Here is a 10,552-nt window from a genome sequence, read left to right on the forward strand (position 1 = left end):
CAGACTATTCAGGTGGGCCTTTATCCAATGATGAATATCCTTATAATAGAGACAGACATAAGAGACAGTGATACGAAGAAGGAGGCTGAGACTGGAGTAATGTGGCCTCAAGCCAAGGAATGCTGTGCAGCTGCCAGAAGCTAGAAGAGGCAAGGGATGGATTCTCCCGAGAGCATCCAGAGAGAGGACAGGGCTGCCAACATCTTGGTTTCAGAATTCAAGCCCCCAGCACTGTGAGAGAATGATTTTCTGTTGTTTAAGTCATGAAACTTGTGGTAATTTGTTTCAGCAGTGACAGAAAACTAGGACACCAGGTGCTCAAGGTCAACATCAACAATGATAAATCAAGTTGACATTATATACCTTTGATACGTTGTGTTGAGAATGGCACTTCGTCTTGTCCCCAAACTCATAATCCCTGTCTAATCATGATCAAAATTTATAAAGCCACTTCAAAGAACATTCTATAGTATATCTGACCAGTACTCCTAAAAAATGTCAAGGTCATCAAAAACAAGGAAAGTCAAGAAACTGTCACAGTCAGTGAAGCCTAAGGGGACATGAAGGGGACCAAATGTAATGTGGTCTCCTGGATAGAGTCCTGGGACAGAAAAAGGACATCAGGGAAAAACCAATGAAATCCAAATGAAGTATGCAGTTCAGTTAATAATAATGTCAGTATTGCTTCATTAGGTATGATAAATGTACTATAGTAATGTCAGATGTTGACAGTAGAGGAAACTGTGGGATATATGGTAACTCTGTACTATCTTTGCCCCTTTTCTGTAAATCTAAAACTATTCTAAAATAAAAAGTTAAAAAAATAGCCCTCAGGAAAAGAATGGGGAGTAGGAGAAAATATTATCTACTTTTCTATTTACGTGGGTGTTGCCACCTCAGGGCTACAGAAAAGAGTTGTGGACAGAAGAGATGGAAACCTCAGAGACAGAGCAGGCATCCAGAGGTCTCCTCTCCTCCAGTCCCTGCCCCACCGACGAGCCAGAGCCTTGCAGAGTCCTGGGCTGCTCAGAAGGCTGCTTCTTCTTCCTCACATTGATGCCCAGCCTCCAGGTCAGCCACCGCTCCCTGGTAGACTCAGGTGTCTCCAGGGCATCAGTTAGAATCCGAGAGCAGCGCGGCGGCGCCCCCGTGTGGTCACACGGCTGAGGACGGAAGACTCGGGCTCCACTTTCGCCAGCGTAGTCAGGACCCCTCCAAGGTCTTCCTGGGCCCCCAGCAGGTGCACGGAGTTCTGTACGCATGGAAAAGCCCCTATCCCGTGTTAGGTTCGAAGTGCGAAGTGTTTCCCAAATTCCACACTGCCACAGATGTTTCCTCCCAGTTGAATGACCGTGGATTCTGCCCTCAGGGCAGAGCGTGGTCTACAGGCCATAATAGCTGGTTCCCAGGTCGGTGGTGGACCCCCACAACCCCTCAGGCTCCTGGAATGAGACCTGGACTCCCGAGTCCCTGAGACTTGTTTGGTTGATGCTTCCAGGGATGAAGATGCCTCCAGGAATCAACCGGGTGATTCTCCAACCCTAGTACGGCAGGACCAAGGGCAGGACGTGGCGTAGGGTCTGGAGACCGTATTCTATTACAAGGAGATCCACGATGACACTGAGTGAAGCGTTCTTCTAACATCCTCCCGGCCCGCGGACCCTGAGGGAGGTCCCTCCGCGGCTCCCCACACCTCCAGGATCCAGGCATCCAACCATCATTTCCCCGGACACCAAGGATGAACCCTGCCCCCATTGGCGTCAGACCACTTAATCTCTTGGAGCCTGAAAGGCATCCCCTCCCTAGCCAGGAGAGTCCGGTATCCGCCTCTTTTCTTTCTCTTCGTGGACCTAAGCAGACGCCGATCTGCTGTCTTGACCCCCTCAGGCTTGTCTCCCTGCCACCTCCAATTTCTGAAGTTAGAGGTCCTGCAGTCCTGGACCCAAATGTAATTTCTGTCCCTGCCGAAGACCCAGGAGTTTGGGGGTCGCGGGCCAGGGGAGGACTCCCCAGGGCCCCACAGGCTGCCCCCGAGCCATAGGGCCTTCTGGCGCTGTGGCTATTACTCCTTTATCTGAGAACCCCCGGATCTTAGAACCCCCCAAGAGGCTGGCGAGACAGCTGGTGGTGGGACTTCATCTGGGGGCCATGTGCATGTGGCTGCGTCCGGAGTGGTGAGGGAGCTGCCGGGCTCTCTGCGAGGCTCCGGAGGGGAAAGCTGAGCAACCTTGCTTCTCCCTACCCCAAAAGGACTTCAAAATCACGTACTGAGGAACATGCCTACCCCTTTTGCCCCAGACTCAACTTTAAGGAGTTCTGATTTCTTGATTTATTTTCATTATTTATTTAGCACCTACTACACATCAGCCACTATTCTAGGTACTTGGGATGCATCAAACTAAAACAGGAAAAATCCCTGCCCTCATGGAGCTTACGTTCAGGTGGAAGATAGGGCAGGTAAATAAAGTAACTGAAGTCAATTATTGGGGTGTCAGTAAGGAAAGAGTGATTTAGAGAAAAAGAACAAAATAGAGAAGATGAAGGGAGCAGGTTGCAATTTTAAATATTATCCTCGGGGGAGGCATTCCTGAGAGGTGACTTTCTAGCTAAGTCCTGAAGGGGGTGAAAGAGTGAGCCCTGCCTTATAGGGAGGAAGAGTGTCCTAGGATCTGCATAGACCTGGGGCTCGACTGGGGAAGCACTGAGGCTACAGCAGGAATGGGGCTGGCTAGACTGCAGGAAGGACTTCCCTTCTGGGTTTGCTATCTCCTGACTGCTCTTGACTTGTGCCTGGGGCTTGTGAAGTCCTGGAGATTGGGGAGGGTGAAGGGCCTACTGTGTGGAAGAAAGCTGGGAGAGGAAGCTGAGTTGGGGTCCTACTCCCAACTCTGTCTCTGTGCTCACTCTGCCCTTCATCTGGAGTTTGAGGTATAAGCAATTCTGATGTGTTCAGCAAATTCTGGAATCTCCAGATCTGGAGGAAAGACTTCCCGTGGTAGGACATAATATTAGAGAATTTCTAACCCTTGGAGGCTCAAAACAATAATTTCAAAAAGGTTAAGCACAATAAAAAGAATATAAAATATCTCATCAATAGTCTTTTATATTGATTACATGCTAAAATTATAATTTTTGCATGTATTGGTTAAATAAAAATACTATTAATTTTACCTACTACTTTTTACTTTTTAAAATGTGGCAAATAGAAAATTTCAAATTACACATGTGGTTCACAGTGTGGACTGAACTGAATAGTGTCCCCCCAAAATTCTTGTCTACCCAGAACCAGCAAATGTGACCTTCTTTGGAAATAGGTTCTCTGCAGATGTGATCAAGTTAAGATGAGGTCGTACTCGATTAGGGTGGGCCTTACTCCAATGACTGCTGTCCTCATAAGAGGGAAATTTGAACAGAGACAGATACACCCAGGAAGAACATCATCGGATGATGGGGGCAGAGATCGAAATGATGCGTCTACAAGCCAAGGATTGAGAGCAACCACCAGAGGCTAAGAAGCGGCAAAGGAAGGATCCTCCCCCAGAGCCTTCAGAGAAAGCGTGGCCCTGCTCGTGGCTTGATTTCTAGCCTCTAGACCTGTACGAGAATCAATTTTGTTGTTTTAAGCCAGCTATTTTGTGGTACTTTGTTATGGCAGCTCTAGGCAACAAATCCACACCTCCCTTCCCCACACTGGGGCCGGAGATACACCGGACTCTCTCTACATTCTGACCAAACAGGAATTCGTCAAATATCTTTCTCAAAAGATATTCTCAAAGTACAGACCAACACCTTGTTATGAATGTTATATTATAGTACGTATCAGGAGACCCTTTCAACTTCAGTTCTGTGGAATTGTTTATCCTTTTTTCTCACAGCCCACTGTTAGTTCACGAGGAAATCAGTGGGCTCTGCCTTCGAACTGTATTGAAAATCTGAACACTTCCCTCCATCTTCACTGCTAACACCACGGTCCAAGCCACTATCATCTCTCAAACGGGCGACTGCAACAGCCTCCTGTTTGCCCTTCTGCCAGTCTTGCTTTCCTAGTCTACTGTTAAAAGAACAGAGTGATCCTTATAAAATGTTAGGCCAGGTCATGTCATTCCTGGCTAAAAATTTCCAGCAGCCTCTCAATGAACAAGTCAATTTCCTGATGAAGGCCTAAAGATCCCTGGCCTCCCATTCTCTCTCTGGGGACATTTACTACTCTCCACCTTGCTCACTCCGTTCCACTCACATTGGCCTCCTTTCTGATCCTTGAACGTCCTGGGCAGACTCCCACTTCGGGACCTGTGCCCTAGCTGTTCCCTCTACCCAGAAGCTTCGCCCCAGTCACCTGCATGGATAGGTCCCTTAGCTCCTTCAAGTTGTTTTTTTCAAATGTCACACTTAGTTTGATTCTTCCAAAGCAAACCCAGAGACACAGACTTTGGTGCAAGTAGTTTACCTGGAAGATCATCCCAGGGATTAAAGCGAGGAAGTAGGGAGTGAAACGGGGGAGGGAGGAAAGTGTGTGAAGGGCACATCTAAGCACTGATGCCACCAGGGCTCAAGCCACCTGCTGGAGACCCTGAGACGCTATGTAGAATATTTATCCACCAACTCTCATCCCTCACTGTTTGGGGTTGCTCCCGGGGGCATCACTCCCTGGCAGTTTTGGCTTACCCTACATGGCTCCTGCTTCCACATAATACCCTTGGGTAGAGAGACAGAAATTCTTGTCATGTATGGGAAGTATCTGCAGGAAGTGACCTTCTCTGGGGTTGTCTGAGAACGGAAGAAGCATCTGCGGAGTCTGCTGTGGTCACCTTCTCAGGGCTGCTTCCCTAGGCTGCTCTAATTAAAACTGGACCCTGTACCCCACAGCTTCCTTACCCTCCTGACTTCTTGTATTGCACACATCCTTTTATGATATATAATTTATTGTCAAACATTACTTTTTGCTTGTCTTACCCCTAACTCCTGTTCACTGATGTATATCCTAAGTCCTGAGGAATGTCCTGCCACAGACGAGGCCCTCAGAAAATATCTATTGAATGAATGCGTGAAAAAGTCCGAAAGAAATCTGGCTTTTTGACATCTACTGGAAAAATTGGATAACTTCATTTGTTAGTTTCCAGTTGGAAGAAACTTTAGGAAAAGAACATAGTCAAACTGTCTCATTTTACTAATACATATTGTGGTGACAATAACTCAGGTTCCTTGATGTCCACGAAATGTCTTTTCTAATATGTTTTGATACTTATTATTATTCCCAAAGCATAATTTTGATTACTACTTACACTCTATCAAAATGCCCTATAATACCCAATTTTCAAGGTACCTCCATATGTATTATCTCATTTGATAGTTACAGTAACTATGTGACATAGATAAAGCTAGAATTATTATTTATTATTCTCTTTGTTGAGAATCTAAGTAATTTTCTAATTTCCTTCTGAACTGAGGACAGTCTCTCAATCCTTCTTTCTCCTTGTGACAACAATGATACTCATTTTTACCAGTTTTAAAAAATGCTAAACCTAAGGTCTAGGAATGATAAGATTCAGAAATGAGTAAGTCTTGGTTTCTATTGCTTTTGGAAGACCTCATTTTCTTGATTCAGTAGGAATGATGTGTTTGGTCTCTCTCCTCTATTAATTTTATTTCAAGGGTCCTAAAAAGGCACAAATTTTGAATTAGTAAATCATTCATAAACACTAAAGAAAGCTGACTATTACATACTAGGATTTGATTTCCTCTGATATAGGAAATCCATTTTTGAATATGTTGACAATTACTATGTCACAATAAGTAAACATGAAAAAGGATGGTTTTGGAAGGAGGAAGAGGGCTCTGATCTCCAGTTAGAGAAATCCCACTGTGGACGTGGACAGTCATGCGCGAGCATAATCACACTCAAAACAAACTTGGCCAAAAATCAGATTTAGTGTGTAAGAACAACCGAGCTCAGAAATGAGACTCATGGGGGGAACCAAGGAAGGAGAGTGAGGACACAAAGGGTCCAGGTCTCCAAGGGGTGCACTTTCAGGGTACGCATTCTTTTTTTCTTTTCTTTTCTTTTTTTTTTTTTTTGAGGAAGATTAGCCCTGAGCTAACATCTGCTGCCAATCCTCCTCTTTTTGCTGAGGAAGACTGGCCCTGAGCTAACATCCGTGCCCATCTTCCTCCACTTTATATGTGGGACACCTACACAGCCTGGCTTGCCAAGTAGTGCCATGTCCGCACCCGGGATCCGAACCAGTGAACCTTGGGCCACCGAAGTGCAATGTGCGCCCTTAACTGCTGCACCACTGGGCCGGCCCCAAGGGTACATATTTCTGTTGGCTGCTACAGTTGACCCAGGTAGGCACTATCTACAGAAATAAACTGTCAAAGAACTCAGAAACATTTAGTTATGTGCACACTGTTTAGTATTTTCCATGAGAATACTGACGTGTGAAGTAATCAGTGGAAAGACTGAGTCAGGGGTGAAGGCAAAACAAGGATGCTGTAGATTGCTACATTGGTGGTCCCCAGGCAACCAACGACCCTCCCAGTATTCACGCCCTGGTGTAGCCCTTTCCACATTGACTCTGGGCTTGGTCATACGACTTTCTCTGGTCACGGGGACATTAACAAGTGTGACAAGAACAGAGGCTGGATAAGCACTTGCACCTTGGAGCTTGTTCACTTGGAATGCTCTCTGTGGAAGCTAGAAGCCATGTACGAAGTCCAACCACCCCCAGACAGCCATTCTGTGATGACATCAAAGCCAGTTACATAGCAAGGCCACATGGAGAAGCAATGAGGTACCAGACATGCAAATGAAGCTTCTTGGGTCTTCCAGACCAGGGACCAGCCACCAGCTGAATGCAGCTGAAGGACTCCAGCTGATGCATATGGAACAGAAGAACCACCCAGCCAAGCACTCAGCCCAGCCTACAGCATCAGGGGAAATAAGAAATCATTGTTGTTTTAAGCCACAACGTTATGGAGCGATTTTTATGCAGCAATAAGTAAGTGCAACACAGGATTCATAAGAGAAGGGGAGGAAAGAAAACTATATCCTCGGAATAGTGAATTTAGTTTGGATGCTTTTAGGGTAGAATGACTGGCTGGCACCTAGGAAAGAGGTCAGTCTGAAATTCTGTCCTTGAGTAGTTCTCTAGGGATGTCAAACAAAACAATTTTTGTTGTTCACTGATTCTCAAGAAAACCTTGAAGGTTTCCCTACAGAGCATACTTGTGTGATATCTGCCAGTGTCCTTTTGTTAGCACCTTTGACTTGGTTAGTTCAGGTTTGTACAATTTCCCTTATTAGAATTTTACAGAAGAAAAATCTAGAGGTTTGGAAAAGACCAACTCTGAGTGGGCTTGGAGGATCTGAAGCTCCTTCCACCCAAACTTTTTAAAAAATAGCATCAGTGGCATCAGCAGTCTGTCCAGCCCTTTAGTCAACAGTCAGAGCTCCCTAAATATGGAATGCCTTAAGATGGCTCAGGCCCTTGCAGACAACCTGGGAGCCTGAGTTCCAAAAGAGGCATTGCACTGAGGAAGAAGAGACGAAGGTGCACTGGGGTCAGGATCCTGGAAATGGGAGCAGCTGAGTGGGACCAAGTGGTCTATGGAAATCAGGATCTCCCTAAATGGCAGGACTACGAGGATGGTAAGGACAAAGGAGAGGTTAGCCAGTGACAGAGAAATAGAGAAACAGAGGAAAATGAATTAAGAGCTGAAATACTCACAAAACATAATCACACAAAGTGAAACAAAATTAAACTTTATTTATTTGGAAGATAGGGTGAATTTGTCACTGGTGACTGGAGCTCGGAGGCTGCACTTTCTCCTCAGGAAGGTGGGCTGGAATGGGGTGGGCTGTGTTCGGCATGGGCTTTGGTGGTTTGGGATCTGTGTAGATGAGCAGAAGAGCGTTCTAAGACTTTAGCACCTCTCACCAACCCAGAGCTCACCTATGTGTCTTCTTTGGGACACACTGGGACATTCCCCATTGTCCCTATCCCCCATTTTCTCTACCGCTGCTCACCTGCCTGGCTCCCCAGCTGGGCCTCAGGCCGGTCTCCCCAGAGCAGATGCCCAGGATTGTTGAGGAACCGTTGGCTGCGCTGGCATGTTAGGCAGGTCTGAACTGTCCAGCGCCGTCCCCTGCAGCCTGGGGTGAAAGTGGGAAAAAGGAAGAGAGTGCCCACGTTTAGGAGAGGAAAAGGTCTCCTGTACCTGGTTTTGCCTCCACTGTTTCCAGTAGGAATTCCACCACCTCCCCACTTGGAATGCAAATTTGATGGTGTCAGGCCCCTGCATAAACTCTACCAATTTCTTGGTATTCTTTATGATAAAGCCTAAACTCCTTAACAAGACTCTTCAAGATGTGCCCTGTTTCCTTCTCCAACCTCTTCTCTTGCCTACCTCAAACTCCAGCCTCCTGAACTCTCATTTCCTGGGCAGCACCACAAGCTCTCTTGTCTCAGAGTCCTCACAAATGCCTAGAATTCCCATTTTCCACTCCCTTTGCTTAACCTCATCACCCCTGGCATAAGTAATTTAGCACCCCACTCTCCCAGATAAAGCACTTTTCTACACTATTTTAACTGTTTCTATCTTAGTCTGTCCCATAAGACTAGAACTGCAATGAGAATAATAAATCTAGCACAATACTTGGCACATTTTAGAAAATTATATATTTGTTGAATGAATGAATGATGATAGGAATCATGTCCTCCACGACGCCAAATAATATCTATTATTACGCACGGGTGGGATTGCCTCTTACGGCCACATCATTTCTCTGTTGCCCAGATAGAGTATAAAAGCCAAGCCCAAACCTTAGTTTGTCCACGTGCAATTAGCAACTTAACCCCGAGCTGGAAAAAGCCTGCTCCTGCAAATCCCACGCTCTACACCCTTCCAAATGGAGGAAGGGGTCGCTTGCCCCAGGAACACTCACGTCTCTGGCGCTGCGTGCAGGTCAGACCCGGGATGAGGAGGGAAGAGCAGCCACGACAGAGGGTCCTCTTCACCGAGGGGTCCCTGTGGGCGGAGGGGCATGGGGATTGGGCTCCTGCGCTGCCTCTCCCATTCTTCCCCGTCCCGCCCACCGCCAGGCTCCGCTCCGTCTCACCGCCGCAAGACGAGCCGCTTCGCGATGGTCCTCTCCGTGTGGCAGTAAAACGTCGCCAGCGCCTGGTTCTCGGGGTCCTGCGCAAGGACGCAGTGGGCGGCCTGGGGGAGGGGAGCGGTCACTCGGGGCCTGGCCGCACCCGGCCACCTCACGGTGCGGCTCCGACGCGGACTCACCTGGTACAGGAAGCTGAGCCTCTGGAAGGCCTCCCGGTCCTTCACGGGCCCCGCCATCCGCGTCGCTTGAGCGCCCCACACGCTGCTGTCCGCAGGTCCCGCCTCTCGGAGAACCCCGCCCGGTGTCCGCGCAAGGGCTCCCGGGAAGCGTAGTTCCTGGTCCCGCGAAGCGCTCCCTCGCGCATGTCCCTTGAGGTTCTTACTCTGGCGCCACCCTGCGGCCTCACAGACCTATTTGTAAACGCATCCCCTCGCAATCCAAACCCGGGGTCCCTTTATGTTTTGGCTTTCTTCTAGTCTTCTTCAGGTGTATGATCAATTACACTAGGTAGAGAGTGGAGAGGCTAGTGGAACGGGAGAGGATATTAAACTGCTAAGCATTTTCTGGACAGAAGACTGGTCTCTTTACGCAGATAGGTTGGGGAGTTGGTCACGTGCAATTTATGTCCAGCTAGACCTTCTGCCCTACTCTCCTGAAGCCAAGGGCGGATGCCTGGAAGATCTACACACCAAAGGAACAGAGGTTATACATTAAAAAAAGCACTGGTGCCACTGGGAGTGAAATTACAAGGCATCATGAGGATGGTGGAGCAAGGGAAGAGGGCTCCTGGCCCTCAGAAAGCACAGCTTACTTCCACTCTTTTCCATTCACCAAAGAAACACACTCCCTGTTATGCGATGCTGGACACACAGTAGGTGATCCTCACTAACTCCTAGTCTCAGGTACTGACACACAGAGACCTGCCGAAGGCATCACCTGCCCCTGAAACTACACCCCAACCCCAACACAGACATGTACTTCACACCCCTCCCTATGACCTGTTTCTGTCTCCCACTTGTTCTGTTTGGCATCTTGTATTTATCTCTGCCTCATAGTTAATGACCACCAGTTCCTGAGGTCAGAAGTAGAGGGATGCAAGCTGGAGGGACAGAACAGGAATGAACTCTTGACAGGGAGAGGGCAACCTAAGTCAGGAGAGGATGAGGCCTCTCCCCCACCTCAAAACCCCTGGAAAAAAATCCTGGGTGAGGAACCAGGCCTCCAGCTTGGAGGAAATGGCTGAAACCTCCTCTGGAATGAGTTTCACAAGGGTCCCCAGACTCAAATGAGAGGAGAGTATGTTTAAAATGTAGATGCCCAGGCCCACCCCAGACCCTGACCAATCACTGAGGGTGAGCCGCAGGAACATGCATTTAACCCCCAATGATTCTGACGTAGTAACACAAGACTATCGTCAATGACCACACAACACAGAGA

The 10,552-nt window shown here is 47.7% G+C and overlaps 1 protein-coding gene across 1 annotated transcript; it reads right to left on the bottom strand.

Annotated features, from left to right (window-relative positions):
* Positions 1 to 7,746: 7,746 nt before the first annotated feature.
* On the bottom strand, positions 7,747 to 9,455 carry RPP21 (ribonuclease P/MRP subunit p21). The gene is made up of 5 exons (XM_014832289.3): positions 9,295 to 9,455; positions 9,119 to 9,219; positions 8,945 to 9,027; positions 8,027 to 8,152; positions 7,747 to 7,890 (listed from the first exon to the last, which is right to left on the bottom strand). Exons 1-5 carry the CDS (start codon positions 9,349 to 9,351, stop codon positions 7,793 to 7,795), a joined length of 465 nt encoding a protein of 154 aa, XP_014687775.3. The 5' UTR covers positions 9,352 to 9,455; the 3' UTR covers positions 7,747 to 7,792.
* Between the last annotated feature and the right edge of the window lie 1,097 nt (positions 9,456 to 10,552).

Source organism: Equus asinus, chromosome 8 (genome assembly GCF_041296235.1).
Source record: "Equus asinus isolate D_3611 breed Donkey chromosome 8, EquAss-T2T_v2, whole genome shotgun sequence".
Taxonomy (NCBI): domain Eukaryota; kingdom Metazoa; phylum Chordata; class Mammalia; order Perissodactyla; family Equidae; genus Equus; species Equus asinus.